Below are 15,371 nucleotides of genomic sequence, written 5' to 3'. Positions count from 1 at the left end.
GTATTCCAATAACTCTGCCCTGCACACACTGGACCCTTCACATTTTTAGCAGCTTAATGGCCGCATGGGAATGCATGATTAGCCCACAAAAACCAGACCGCTGCGCAGTCATACATTAGAACAGCGGAGGGGACATCCACTGCTGAGGGGACCACACTCAGGCCTGTGTACCCCCTCGAAAAACGGGGCCTGTATAGAGGGAAGATGGCCGAGGGCTGCTGCTGTGTGGTCCTCCAGAGCTTTCAGAGGTGAAAGCTCTCTTTGTCGCCGAGTGAAGCGTCGCTGTCTACGAATCCCACCACCAAAATGGCACCGGGCACGGAGGATTCTTGGAAAAAGCTGGCTCCGTGCACACTGAGTTGTTATTTGCTAAAAGACATGTGCTGTTTGGGGGAAATGTCCATGAGAGTGATTCATTATCCTGCAAAAAACCTCAAGTCAGTGTCAACCAGCGAGTCAACAGACAGGACGTGGGGCTGTTTTCTTTGAAAATAAGCACCGTGACTAATTCTTGCCCTAACTGGGACAGTCAAACAACTCCATAGCTAAGTCTGCTCCTAAGTGGCCTTTTGACTTGAAGCTCAACAGACACTTGTTTGAGATGGATGATCATTTGCTGGGGTCTGGGAGAGCTCAGTGAGCAGACAGCTTTAAGTTTCCACTCTCCCTCTCAAACAAACTGTGGAATGATAATTTATTCAGCTGTGAAGCACACCAGCGAGTGTTGAGATTGGGAAAATTAGATTTATTTTAATGAGGTTTTTTGATTCGCAGAAACAAGTTAATCTAAGAAGCAGTCGCAGCCCAGAGATAACAAACAAAGGGGCCATTTGAGCCTCGAGAAGTGCGCTCATTGAGTTTCAGCTGCTTATTAACAGACACTTAATTCTGTTAAATCCATCTGTTAGTGACCAACATATTCAGACGGTTTTCATTGTTCCTGTGGTTGGCATGAAACACATTTGTATTCCCGACTCAAGCCTTGAGAGCCATCACGCGATCTAATGAATCTCCCCTGTGAAGACGTGTGACCTCAGAACACTGTGGAGTCAGCGTTAGTCACTGAACTGGAAGACCCTCTCGCCGTCTCCTGTACCACTGCTCACTGTATAAGTCCTGGATATATGATTACACTCACTGTGATGAATGGCGTGAGTCACGGAGGTCTGTCGAAAGGCTTCACGACTGCCTGGGGAGAGAGAGCCGGAGGAGCGATCGACTCCACTGTTTTTACACCAGAGTTAAACAGTGAGAAACAAAAGGGCCTCCCAGTCTAAACCTGCGCAAGAGAGACGTGAGCCCAGAGAACAACAGATGGAACCACAGAAATGTTTTCTATCCAGGCCAGTGGAGGAGAAGAAGAAGCAGCTTACAGCAGTTTAAATGGCTCTATTTCTGCTTTTGTCTTAGCTACTAACAACAAAGTCAACATACAAGTACCAAAGCATTATCTGGTTTATCATTTGGAGATAACAAGAACTTAAACTAAAAACAGTAGGAGCTACAGTTAAAATAACAGCATATGCCAGCAGATGTTTACATATATTAAAAACGCAAAGCTGTTTTTTGTTGTTTTTTTGAGGACATCCAGGACTGTTCTCATGTCTCAGGCTAAATTGAGTCCAGACTGAGGGATAGTCCAACCTGAATTCTGTAATGTGATTAGTGACATTTTTTCCACCAGCTCTGAAAGCAGCTCTACCACCTCATTTTGATGACAGAACAGAAAATACAGTGTCTGATCTCTTCATTTAGCAGGAGTTAATTTTTGCTGCTGTATTCACAAGTGGCTGCAGATGTGAGATGACCGTCGACTCATAATCTGGCTGCTGCCTCTGTGTTGGTGTGACGTTATTCTATAACATTTTGTGTACATTTTGTGAACCAGAAAAAAAAAGCAGTAAAAAGTTGGAACATCCTAAATAAGTCTAATAATACATTCCCAGAACTGGGAAGGAGGATAAATTAAACTCACTCCGACTTTGTTGCAAATTGTTGCAACTCAGCTTTATTCCAGACATAATTATTTTAAAGGGCTTCGTGGGTCACATTCTTGGCATTGATCAGAATCGTACATCAACCCCAGAGCCACAATCTAAACACATTAGCTCAGGCTCCAGTGAAGCCATGATGCAATAAGAGGAGAGAACTTACTTAGAACTCACTGCCCTGCATGTTTGGGGGTGAAATTCACATTGTTGTGTTTTAACTCTTGAATGAAGCAAACTGCAAAAGCATTGGTTTAATTACTCAGCTCGAATGCACTAAAATGTGAAGTAGAAGTGACTTTGCAGGATTTAAAGGATACCATGGCGCCATCTAGTGGTGCATTGCTGACATACAGACATCTTCTCTCTGTAACAGCCAACATAAACGGTTTATTCTCAAAAACACGATGTGCTGCAATTATATATATATATGTACTTTAATTTACACTGAGGTATTTTCTCAATAGATAGTTCTGAATGCAATAAAATGTGAGAAACTGGCTATGTGAAAGAAAACACTGCAAAATTATATGCATAGATAATAATATAAATGTGATATGGCCCCAACAATAAATATAGAAACAAAGCATAGATACTAAAAACAAGGATAATGGGATAAGAAAGTAGATATTATGTTGTTTAAGATAAGATAAGATAAGATAAAATAAGATAATCCTTTAATAGTCCCAGGATAGGGGGATTTGCAATATTACAGCAGCAAGAGTCAAAAATAGACATCAGTGAGTAATAAGAAGTAACTTGCAATACTTAGGTGTAAGGATAATAATAGTTAAGTGTAAAGAAATATAAACAATATAGAAAAATATGAGTGGAATAATAACTAATATATAAAGTGTAAAAACAAGAAAAACCTGTGCAGTGTGAGAATATGTACAGTGAATGGATTGTACGTGAACCTTTGTGTTGCACAGACATAATTTAGATAATAATATAGATGAATATATACTTTATACTTTAAATACTGTCTTTCCAACAAAGATTTCATATTAACAGCTGCTTGATGGTTCTGTTTGCTGTAGACAGAAAAAAATTCAGCGTTATTCATCGGGAAATAATATGTTACCATTATATTTCCACAATTACAGTGCAATAAAGTTTTCGGATTACAAAAAAACGGTGGGATTCAGTGTCGCTGGGTGATGACGTCAGTGCAGGAGCGAATGAACGCCATGGCGGCTCATGCTAGCGAGCTGGAGATCGCAAAGAAGAATTTAACCGATGCGATCGGCGATAACGTCAAACAGTGAGTGAAATGATGTCTGCGTGATTTAAAAAAAAATCTTTCTCACGGTGAATTCTGAACGTGTCTGGTGGTTTGCTGCGAAAACGCAAAGTAATTCCGACAGTAGCCTGCTCGCTAGCACTGGTAGCATCCGTGAGTTTAGTGTTTACTATTTGTTTTCAGGGTGAAATGATTCAAAGAAACGTAGATTTGCGAGTTGGACATTGTAGTTGTTACTTCAATGATGTTGCAGGTTTGTATGAAAAGTCTGGAGAGGTGTGTACATTTACTTTCAATTAGCATGAGGTGAAACAAGAGGATCAAATGAAGGATGGACAAATGATAACGGTGCTGCTAGTTAACTGTACACAGATGAATCCAGCAAGAGATACAGATATGTGACGGCTACCGTGTGTTTAGCTGTTGTTTGTGAAATTAATATTATATATGAATCTTATTTATGTTAATATTCGTTGCATCTTTACAGTTACTGGGCAAATCTGAAACTATGGTTCAAACAGAAGATCAGTAAGGAGGAGTTTGACGTTGAGGCCCGTCGTCTGTTGGCCCAGGAGAATGGTTAGTACACAGGAAGTACTGCATTGCTATTGTTTCTGTTGGAAAATAAATTGTGTCCTGTATAAACATGTTTCTTATTTTGTAATTTCCCCGTCTTCTTCTCCTTCCTCTGCAGTCCACGTTCACAATGATTTTCTCCTGGCCATTCTCACACGCTGCCAGATCATCGTCTCCACGCCAGGTAGGAATGCTTTTGATAGTGTTGTGTTTCTAAAACTGCATGTGAGCGTGTGTTTGTTTTTAAGATGTACTGTTTTCAGTCTCAATACCTTTAATATACTGTAACTTTACTGACTGCTGTGATAATGAGTATCATTTCATCCCCATTTTGATAAACACAACTAAACGAGGACAAAGTAAGAAATGTCCTGTGATTAAATAATTTATATTTTGTCTGTCAGTGCCATCCAACATGTGTAAACTTAAAGTTGACTGAAATCAATAAATAGAGGAAAAACTGTTGTGATGATTCACTGCTTCAGAGCAGGAAATAGCAATATATATTGAAAATTATATATGGAATGGAAACACTTTTTTAACTGGTGTATCTTCATTGAGGTGTCTTAAAGCATATGCTGTTGTGTTTTATTTTGTCCTCTAGAGGGCACTGGACCATCACAGTGGCAAGGTGGCTCTGCCTCAAAGCCTGGCAAACCAAAAGGGAAGAAGAAATGTTCCTCGAGACAGAAATTTGATGTAAGTGCTTTCAAATCAGTGATCTCAAAACGGCTTGTTTCCAAAATTATTAAGTTTGATGTCATGATTGCATTGTTTTTTAAAATGTTAATGATGTCCAATTAATCTTGAAATGTCTGAACAATTGACTTTATCATTTGAATGCTTGTATCTCCTGTTTGTGTCTTCAGCATCGGTTCCAGCCCCAGAACCCTCTGAGCACCGCCCAGCCCTTCAGCCCACGAGAGGCGGGAGGTGAGGAGGAGGAGCTGCGTCTCAGCGCCCACACGCTGCTGCTGCCCACGCGGGGCCAGCTCGAGGCCCGTATGATGGTGACAGCTTTTGAGCTGGGCCTGGACAACATCACAGATGATGCTGTCAGCACTATGATCTATGCTGTGGAGGTTTGTAGAAATGGTTCACCAAGAGATTTAGCATGATTGTTGGATAAATGGCTGTTGGTGTAAGTGGTGTCATAAACATACACTTCCTGATAAAAGTTCAATACCATGTGACCTCATGTGACCACATTTCTTCCTGCTGTATTAAGAATAACTAACCAAATATTTGACTAGAATTCAGAAGTTCATACCTCCACTAAGGCCGAACAACCCTACACAAGAAATCTGAATCTGAGCCCATCTGTAGAAGCAGTGTTGAGCCAGTTCACACTTAAAAAGAATGAGTTCCAAGTTCAGGTCATGCAGATGAAAATGAACTAGTTAACGTTCATAGTTCATTTCCTATTGGGATAATTTAGGTGACAAACGTACGGCCATGTGTTTGGTTATGAATCGATGGTGTCGGATCATGTCTGCGTGTCGCTCTGCTCGTTTTAACACTGAGTCCTGACTGTGAGCGTCACGTGTCGTGTTGTACTGAGCACAACATGTTGACGAGTCATTTTCATGATGTTTAAATGCAGCCTCATAAACTCTGGAATCAGTGACTTCCTGTACTGATCAGGTCCTGATGACTGGTGGTGAGTGTTTATTAGTTCCAGTGAGAGCAGAGTGGAGGAGGACACAGAAACTCCAGCTCGGTACAAACCAGCTGCAGCTTCTGCTCTGATCATGACGCAGCAGCGCTGGTCACTGAGCAGCTGAGACCAGAGAAACTCTGTGTTTCACTGTTCTCCTACAAAGTCACTGACCGGCTGCTTAACGTGAACGAGCTCTGATCTCACTGCGTGTGTCGCTCTGAGCATAGGCGGGTATGGGTACATGCAGCGGGTCATTCTGCGCATGCGTTTAAAAAATGTACGCGTTAATTCCACAAATGAATCGTACCGCGTTAACGTGTTAATTTTGACAACCCAAGTAAATATATATATTCAATAAAGTTGTGTGGGTAAAAAGCCGGTGTCTGTCGCATGACTGTAATTATCACGACCAATCATTTCAGTTTGACCGAATGAAAAGATTGGCTGGTGTACTTGCCTGTCACTAAGCAAACTGTCTGCCTGTGCTCTCACTGCACATGACCAGGGTCTTTAGCCAGAGAGACATACATCGCTGAAGCAGATGTAAGTGAGAAGTTAGCGAGCGAGTAGGGATGTCAGTATTAACCGATTTTACAATTACCGCGGTTTCATAACATCACGGTTTCATCAAGGTTTGTTCGTGTGTGCGAGCCACTTAACTGCAACGTTAGTTGAGAAGAGGGAACTGATGTAACAGCCTTATTTCCACCAACGCTGGACATAAAACTGCATCGGAGGAGTTCACAGCGAGAGGAGAAATCCTTGTTCACTTTCAGTTTCTGACCAGCTGACACACACACACACACTTAGCCCCCAATAATCGTGGCACCAAAATCTCATATTGTGACATCCCTACGAGCAAGTAATGGAAAAGTTGCCTCCTCGCAATTGTCAGGCAGCACACGTTCATGTGTTGTGGGGGCCTAGGTTTGACGAGAGTGGGATGTATCGGTTACATCTTTTCAAAGTGTAGCCTGCTCTTGCTAGCTTTTCCAGGATTACCAATCCTAGCCTTAAGAAGACAATATATTTTCCAAAAATCAGTTTTGCTCCTGAAATTCATGGTGCCATACTTTTAGATTTAAGTAAATTTTCTTCTCAGTAAGTGAATTAATTTTTCATGCAAATGTATTGAATTACCCGTAGGTTCAATACAAAGTCACACAGTGTTGGTCTTGGTTTAGTAGAGATGACTTTTGACTGACCTTTTTCGTTGTCATCCTATGTTTTAACCACCATGCAGGAATATATGATTGGAGATATATATGTTAATCACCACTTCTTATGTGATTGGCTAAAGCTTTACTTTCCGCTCTGATTTATTCCAGCATCACCTGAAAGACGTCCTGACAGCTGTAATCACCCGGAGGAAGGCGTATCGGCTACGGGATGGTCATTTCCCTTACGCCTTTGGCAGTGATGTCACGCCGCAGCCTTATCTGAAAAACAGCCTCGCTGCTTACCACAGTGTTACTGAATGGTAAGAACTGTCTTGGCTCTTACAAGATTATAAGCATTGTGAATGTTATTTGGCATGATTTCTATCCAGTAATCTGCAGCGGTAATAATCGTCTCTGTAGCTGTCATTAAAGAGTTATAGCAATACGGATCACATTCTCAGTTCACAGGGATCTTTGTTTTGTCTTTCATGCAGTCCTCCTCCAAGTGCTTCTCTCCCTGCTGGTCCACCACCTCAAGTGTCACCTGATGAGGCTGAACAACAAGCTGTCCACTTATTGGCTTGTTCTGCCGACATTCTTCCTATGCCTCTCTCTCCAATCAGCTTGTTCGATCTCCTGGAGGCGTTGCAGGTAAAAGAGAAAAGTGCTCATGGATGTTGCCAGTTGTAGCATTTTCAGCAGTACCTTGTATGATTGAAGGAACTCGAATGGAACTAAATGATATTCTGAAGTATTAGGATTTTAATGAAATATATGCAGTTGTCAGATTTAGGTCATGAATCAACTGTAAACCAGGTTAAACGTGATTCAATTTTCTTATACCCGTGTTCTATCAAAAACCTTGATGTTGTTGATAAGAGTTGAGGAAACAGAGCTGTTTAGTTAGCTTCTCATTCTTCAGGAATTTCTGCTGTTTTTATTTTTAGTGACATAAAATTGATTATTTGTGGATTCGGGGCTAAATTGTAGGAAATTGTAACAAGCAATTTTCCAGACTTTTTTAACAACTAAAAATATATAGAGAACATTATCATTGATTGCAACCCTAATCTTTAAAAATATCTAAATCAAGAGACCTGATCCTAATAACACAAGCTTCATATATAGAAGTTGTGACATATTACCTCTTGATTTGTAAATATAGAGTGTAAGCAGAAGTGTGTAGCAGTCAGTGAGCCTCAGTAACACTGTTTATAAGTCATGAACTTGAACATAATACGTGGTAACAAAGAAAATAATTGTTTTTACACTTTATAATAAACACAACTGAGTGACAGGGATTCACTTTAATTCCGATAATTAAATACTATATATATTCCGATAATTAAATACTATATTTCAACAAGGTTAAGTCTATATTTTCATGTTATTAGACATTTCAACATGTTTGTTTGTGTCTGTGAATTGTTCTGTAATTGCTGCTTGTCACTCAATTTATTCACATTATTTATTTCTGCTCTGTCACCATAAATGGTGACAGAGCAGAAATAATGCCATCAGACATTTCTATGGTCTAATATCCTCTGTACCATTGGTCCGGTGTAGGTTCACCATGGCGTGATGCCCTCCCACACCATGTATGCCCTCAACATGGAGCGCATCCTGTCGCGGCTCTGGCACCCCAGCCACGAAGAACTAGAACAAGACCACGTGCACCGGCAGCGGCTCGCTGGGAAAGAGGGCATGCACGTCAGCTGAGGAGCCCTGACGCAGGACTGTGTATAAACTGTGGATATCATCAGGAACCAAACGCGAAACTCATCCTCAATCACAAATGGACCACCTACAGTGCGTTCAGAAAAAAATATAAAAGACCTGAAATTTTTCATTAATGTTGCACAGAAAAAGGATGAGTGCAGCAGGATGAAAGAAAATATTTGGATAGTGGACACAGAGTGGGCCGTTAGCTCCTGCCAACAGCCAATCGCTGACAAATTAGCACTGTAGCTGCTTTATTCTTGTGTGTCCAGTCAGCCAATTTGGGGGTCGACCAGCCATAACTTTAAATCCTGTCATATAGTGAGATTCTACATGTGAGGATGTTATATTTGCGTTTAATTTGAATGCAGCTATAAGCGCTGGACAAGAAAACAAGGTTCCAGCCCCACTTGCACCGTGTTTGGTTTGTGTGGGTTTGAAGCAGGAATCAAGTGAAGTGGGGCTGCGTTGCCTGCAGTTCATCTCGTTCACATTGTCAGATATGCACCAACGCTGTTGATAACAACAGCCTTTAAGAAAACATTACAGCCCATATCTAATCATATTGCACTGTTTACATGACCAGGTCACAACATACTGCACGTAGAATGAAAAAAATCCACGCTGGTGTCATCTGGCTGATTAGACCTCATGTTAGGCTAAAGTTGGGGTCAATGCTATGTCTAATTTAATGGGCCAATCAGAATGGTAGAGATGGGCACAGTCCCTCCTTCACAGATGTCAGTCAAGCAGTTTGTATAACATCCTAAGAGGAGGTCTAATCGAGGAGTAACTGAAAACATCTGACATTTTACTGTGGGTGAGTTGGTCTTTACAATCCACATGGGTAAAACTAACTCCTTCATAAACCTGCAGTGACGAATATTCCTGCGACTTTCAGTAGTGTCCCTCACTGTTGGTGGTCCACATTGTGTGTTTGCCGCATTTTTTTAGTACAGGGTTCAAATGTGTATAAATTTGTATCTTTTTCTACACAAATGTTGTTTGTATTTGGTTAATTTTACAGACAGCACTTTATGTAAATAAAACATGCATCTTGTTTTTCACGATGTATTATTTTCATCCAAATGTTTTTTTTTCTTTTTCTCAATACACTTCCATAGTGTGTAAACAAGTCTGATTTTATTTTTTCCCCTGTATTGGTTTCTTCGACTGGGAGACACCAGCTGCGGTGGGAGGATGGTGACTCACACACACACACACAGGGCTAGGCTCAGGACCTCTTGCCATATTTGGCCGCTCGCAGCCAACTTCCGACACCTCGCTGGCCAATAGGAGGCAGCGCAGCTTCAGCCATTACGCGCACGTCGCACTCTACTCTGGTGACTCAACATCCCGTCCGCCCAGTTCCTTCAATAACAAACACTTCACATAAAGACGGCGTTCAATTATTTCAGGTTCTACACCTCGTTTCCATCCTCCGATTGTCCAGCACACACAAGTACTAACGCGTGTCCAACATTTTATTTCGTCATATTTACAGTCGAAGTGCTCGAAAATACAGCGTAGAAATATTATTACAAAGTGTTAATTCAGGTCTAACATTAGTTACACGTATATCACAAAGCTGTTTGAACACAGGGGGTTAAGAAAGTAAGGCAGTATTTGTCAGTAAACGCTACAAACACACCTACAAGAGTCCGTGCGTAAAGGTGTGAAACGGTTTTTAAGTGTTAAATCTGTACATATCGGCTGCTCGCTGGTGGGATACTCAGTGCTAGACTCGTGTCTGTATCCATATACATATACTGGACATACTGGGAGATCTGCCGGGACAATGTCTGGCTCACATTGTGTTTCTCTCCATGTGCCATCTGATCCCACACAGGCTCTGACAGACAGTCCAGCCGGGATGGAGGTCTGTGTGGGCCACAGTCAATTTGACATTTAGCTGCTGTGGACACCTGCCATGTTTCCTTGTACAAATTACAAATTCCATTTTCTCGTTTTGGATGGATTTTTTTTTTTTTTTTTCTTTTTTCTTAAGAAACCAATAAAACACAGAGATATGTAACAAAATGACATGGTGTGATATATGAAATGTTCCCTCTGAGCTGTGATTCGTGCATTAGGTCTGCTGGCTTCTGTCCTGTTCAATTCAATACACTGACCAATTATAAGTCTCTTGTCAGTCACCATCAACAGCCTGAGTAGTGATTAGAGGAAACATGGCTGAGGCTCCTCTGTGAGGCTGGAAAGGCCCGTTTAAGCTGCATTTGGTCCCCAAAAAGTGCCACTCGGTTGTTTTTCCCTTATAGCAGTCTAGAAAGCCTGGAGCTGCTGCGTCAAGATGAGCTGGCAGCCGCTGTTAACGTGGTCCATGACCTTTTGTTTGAGCAGGGCCAGCTCGTCCCGCAGGACGTTGGCGGAGGAAACCAGCTCCGTGTTTTGATTCTTCAGGTTTTTCACCCTGTCCTCCAGCCGGGAGACCCTCTCCAGCTTCCTTTTCCGGCACTTGGAGGCGGCCACCCTGTTCCGCATGCGCTTCCTCTCGGCTTTGATGCGCTCCTGGTTCTCCATGTCGATGGGGGAGAGCGGCGGCGAGTCCCCGGACATCTCGGGCACAATCTGCGGCTCCTCCTTGAGGGCGTGCGGCCGCGTGTGGCGCTGGTGCTGGTGCGCCGCCGCCGCCGCCAGCTGGTGGTCCATGTGGTTGTGGGAGGGTTGCGGGTACGCCGCGGGTGGGTGCCTCTCGCTGGCAGGTGCAGACGCGGTGCTCGCAGCTCGGCCGAAGCTGCCCAGGTTGGTGTACTCCGGCGGCTCGCTGCGCACCGTGCAGCTGTAGGGGATCCCGCCGCTCTCGGGCGCAGCAGCCCCGGATGCGGCGCTGCTGGTGGCGCCGGTCAGCGCGTCCGGCAGGACCACCGGGATCTGCTGCTGGTAGTGGAGCTCAGCCAGAGCTCTGACGAAGCCCTCGGCGAAACCCTCCTGCTCGTCGGTGATGTTTTTGGGACACACGAACTGGGTCGGGGTGGGCGTCGTGAGTCCGTTGCAGGACTGGATGATCAGCCGCTCGAGCTCCGGCGAGGCCAGCTTCAGTAGCCCGACGTCGGGGGAGGTCAGGATGTCCAGGGCCTTGGCGCTGAGCTGGGGCTTGAAGCTTTTCGGGTCGTTGAGGTTCAGAGTCATGGTCTGTCTGAGGGTTTTGGGGTTGAAGCCGTACACCGCTGTGCCTTCATGCTGAGGGTTAGACGCGTTCACGGCTTCGTCGTAGAAGGTCGCTTCCATTTTCCTGGACATAAAGTTTGAATCACCTTGAGGGAAGAATCGTTTTCTCCTTTGATCGAACTAGAATCCACTGTTTACATGTGTCCTGGGACTCCAGATCCCTCTTCTGTCCTGTGATAGAATCCGCCTATTGTTGAAGTTCAACTCACTTGACAACTTGGTGTCCTGAGAAAACTTTTCTCTTGTGACACGACCGATCATCGATAAAAAAAAGATCCTTCCTCCTCCTCAGAGCGTCAACGTTTTCACACTTCTACTTTCCCGTTTCGATTGATCCTCCTCCACTCGGTGTGGAAACTACACGCTGAATAGGGATAATACTTTCTATCACTTCCAACGTGGAGACGAACTTTATCCACCTCTAAGCTGCAGCGCCACTGAAAATAACAATGATGTCATTTCTACGGCCTCCGATTGGCTCGAGATGATTTGCTGGGCGGGGCAGGTCTAATGACATGCAGGTTGCTCTGACAACAAGCCATGTCCACGCCCACCCCGCGGTGGTTTGTGGGATTAGGTAATGCAGAGAGTGGAGCAATGTACTCTGGGATTACGTAGTGTTTTTGAATATTTAGTTACCCGCTCAATTATTAGTTACCCATCTTATAAGGAGGGCTGATGCTCTGTGGGGTTCAGCCCTGGTTAACACATAGGAGACAATTCAAAAAATAAAATAAGATTAATAAATTTAATATATATTTTTTAATAATTTATTATTTTTCATGAGCTATATTGAATCTTTTTGTAGAGTTTGACGAATTCAAAGAAAATACATTGTTATTTCAATGTCAATAGCAGTGATATAAAAAGATTAGAAATCCATGGGGTTACATTAATCGTAGAGAGGTGTAAATAAACCTGCACCCAAAACCTCTAGTGGTAAAGAACAGATCTTCAACGTTTTAATTTCTATATGAACATGCTTGAGTGTTTGCAGTAAAATCAAGTATTGACATTTTAATTAAAGTTATACAAAAAACAACAATTATGTAGTATCTGTAGCTTTATGTCAAACTGATACTGTAAACTGTATATCAAGGAGTTTGGTATGGTTGGCACAAGCATTGTATTATAAACCACATTTATCTATTCAATAACAAGCAATTTTTTATAAAATGTTCAAATATCGTACATTTAAAGATCATTCAGAAGAGAAATGCTATACAAAATAATTATCTGTTTTCCTCCACCAAGGAGGTTATGTTTTCCCTCCTCTCCGTTTGTTTGTTTATATTTTCAGATGATATTATGCAAGAAAGAGTGGATTTCCACAAAACTTGGTGAAAGGACGGGACATGGGCCAAGAAAAAAATCATTTTGGCACAAATCTGTACAAAGAGGCAGATCCAGTATATTTTTTTCTCTCTCTCTCTTTAACATTGTGAAATAAGAATAATGCATTAATCTCAATGAAAGAAATCAGCCACATTTAGGAGACTGATAATTATACAATTTTGTGTGGATCCAAATCAAGAGTGATATAGTAGGAGGTATATGCTTATTTCAGCCCCTGTACATTACTTTACATGTCATTTAGCCGACACTTTTATCCGAAGGGACTTCCAATTAGTGCATTCAACATCTATGAGGGGCCATTCAGGGTTCAGCATCTTGCCCAAGGACACTTCTGTACAGTAATACATGTCAGTGCTGATCTCGACAAAGGGGTGGAAGCATGAATTTTTGAATCCCTTTCTTTTATAATGTGAGATAAAGAACTGGGCAAAGGTACAGTGTGTGCTCTATACTAGTGCCATTCTAGCTAGAAGTTAAATCAACCAATCACCTCACAGTATAGTCCTGAATATCAGCTTGTTTACCAGCTCATATCTGTGTTCAGAAATAGATACACAGATAGATACATTAAAACAATGGGACATTGGCATTTTACATGTTTCATGAAAACAACTCAAGTGAGCCACGCCAGGTGAGGAAATATATACATGGCTGAAAAAAGTATATTCGGACATTTACTGTCAATTATTACTTACCCACAAGTCAATTATGAGTCACTCCAAGACCAGAGCATATTCAATACATGAGGGGATTGATTGCATCATCTAAATGCAGTGACATGAAGTCATCAGTGTTTTACATATTTGTAGTAACAGGGCGTTTCGCAGCATGTAGACAATTTAAAGGGAAGAGGAAGAAGCTTAGAGAAATAGGAATAGGGGAAATTGAGTGGTCAGGACTAAAACAAGAGTTCCTTTGTTGAAGAGAACAGCACATTTAATAAATGCAGGCCTGCAAGCGTTTTATTGATCTAGTTACTTTGAAATGAGGATGTGTCTCACTGGAATCATAATTTAATTGGACAACTCCAGAGAACAGGTTTGCAGAAGGATATGAAGATGTCAGATAACAAAGATAAAGATGAGAGAACACGGAAATACAACAAGCAGGTTATATACTGGTTAACATGCAGCATCTATAGTAACTGTAAGCTGGCATTAAGTACCAATAACTGATGTTGAAATATTGTGGGGCTGGACATTAAACCAAATCTAATCCTATATAAATATGCGTGCCATTGATTTCTTGCTGATCAAGATTTGGTCACAATGTAAATTCCACTTAATTATTCAAAGTCAATAAAATCAATTTAAGATTAGTCGAGTTTTTCCCTGATACAATCTATATCTCTTTTTTGTAATTTGTAATGTTTGACTCAGATGCATCTATCTGTACAAACATTTTAATATTTCATTTCATTTTTGCTTTACTTTTAGAGGAAGCTTTTATCCACAGCGACTTACAGTAAGTGCATTCAACCATGAGGGTAAACGCAGAACAAACACAATTCAAAAACTACAAAGTGCTACATATAAGTGCAACTAAACTGATTTTTTAATTTTTTTTTATCAACCAAAGTGTAGTCGGAAGAGATGTCTTTAGTACAAAAGCACCACAATCAGTTTTTTCACTGTTTTTATATCATCCCCCTCTGTTCTATATCTATTGACAAAAAGTGTACTCTTTTCAATGGATTACTTTTGCCAAGGAGGTTATGTTTACATTGCCCTTTGTTTGTCTGCCAGAATACTCAAAAACTGCTGAACTGATTTCCTTGAAATTTTGTGGAGGGCTGGAGTATAACCCAATAAAGAACCCATTACATTTTGAATGAATTCAGATAAACTGGCGGATCCGGAACCTTTTTTTTCACATTCTTTAACATGGCGAGATAGGGCGTTAGCCTTGGTGGAGGTCTCCAAGCACCAATACAAATTTTAATTTGTAAACTGAGAGTGTTTGGCTTGAAAAATGTCTTTCTGGATGAATGAAGTTCCCTTTTATCTCAATCAATAAGATGTCAAAAAGAGGTTTCGTTAATAAGGCAAATGTATCATGATTACAAATGTAGCTCTAACTTGCCGGCTATTCAAAATCTTTAGTTTTTCATAATTTAAATATGATTAGTGCTTGTGCATTTTAACTGGCATAGCACTACTCAATGCATAAAAGATGTTCATAATATTCTTCACACACAGGTTTAACGGGTGAATGTGGAGCTGGACTAATGACTGACGCAGCTGCAGTTCAGTCGCTGTGGCCTCCTCGCCCCCATTGCATTATTCAACATGTTCTCCTCAAGCCAACTATAAATAAGTTAACAGCCTCAGACCAGACAGCCTGAGAGAATCAGAGCTGTTGAGGTCAACGCTCTCCAGACGACATGTCGTCCTCACAGCAATACTACGCAGCCACGCTGCACTCATTCTGAAGAATGTGTCACCCAGAGGAGGAAAACCAGCAGAGAAACACTTAAAAAA

General features: G+C 41.7%; 2 protein-coding genes across 3 annotated transcripts; one reads left to right on the top strand and one right to left on the bottom strand.

The window, feature by feature from the left end:
* Positions 1 to 3,145: 3,145 nt before the first annotated feature.
* Positions 3,146 to 10,341, top strand: tada1 (transcriptional adaptor 1). Of its 2 annotated transcripts, XR_004616761.1 has the most exons (9): positions 3,146 to 3,252; positions 3,719 to 3,810; positions 3,926 to 3,991; positions 4,412 to 4,506; positions 4,677 to 4,889; positions 6,796 to 6,947; positions 7,122 to 7,278; positions 8,194 to 8,467; positions 8,586 to 10,341. XR_004616761.1 is itself a non-coding variant. In XM_034613660.1 (8 exons), exons 1-8 carry the CDS (start codon positions 3,149 to 3,151, stop codon positions 8,344 to 8,346), a joined length of 1,032 nt encoding a protein of 343 aa, XP_034469551.1. In that variant the 5' UTR covers positions 3,146 to 3,148; the 3' UTR covers positions 8,347 to 10,341. The 2 variants fall into 2 exon arrangements, 1 of the variants encoding a protein (XP_034469551.1); XM_034613660.1 differs by having other exon boundaries at positions 8,194 to 10,341.
* Positions 9,815 to 11,967, bottom strand: LOC117778239 (transcription factor AP-1-like). The gene has a single exon (XM_034613663.1). The coding sequence runs from the start codon at positions 11,605 to 11,607 to the stop codon at positions 10,630 to 10,632; it is 978 nt and encodes a 325-aa protein (XP_034469554.1). The 5' UTR covers positions 11,608 to 11,967; the 3' UTR covers positions 9,815 to 10,629.
* Between the last annotated feature and the right edge of the window lie 3,404 nt (positions 11,968 to 15,371).

The sequence above is a fragment of the Hippoglossus hippoglossus genome, chromosome 17, assembly GCF_009819705.1.
Source record: "Hippoglossus hippoglossus isolate fHipHip1 chromosome 17, fHipHip1.pri, whole genome shotgun sequence".
Lineage (NCBI taxonomy): Eukaryota > Metazoa > Chordata > Actinopteri > Pleuronectiformes > Pleuronectidae > Hippoglossus > Hippoglossus hippoglossus.
Note: the sequence above shows the minus strand (reverse complement) of the source record. Positions and strands in the feature narration are given on the sequence as shown.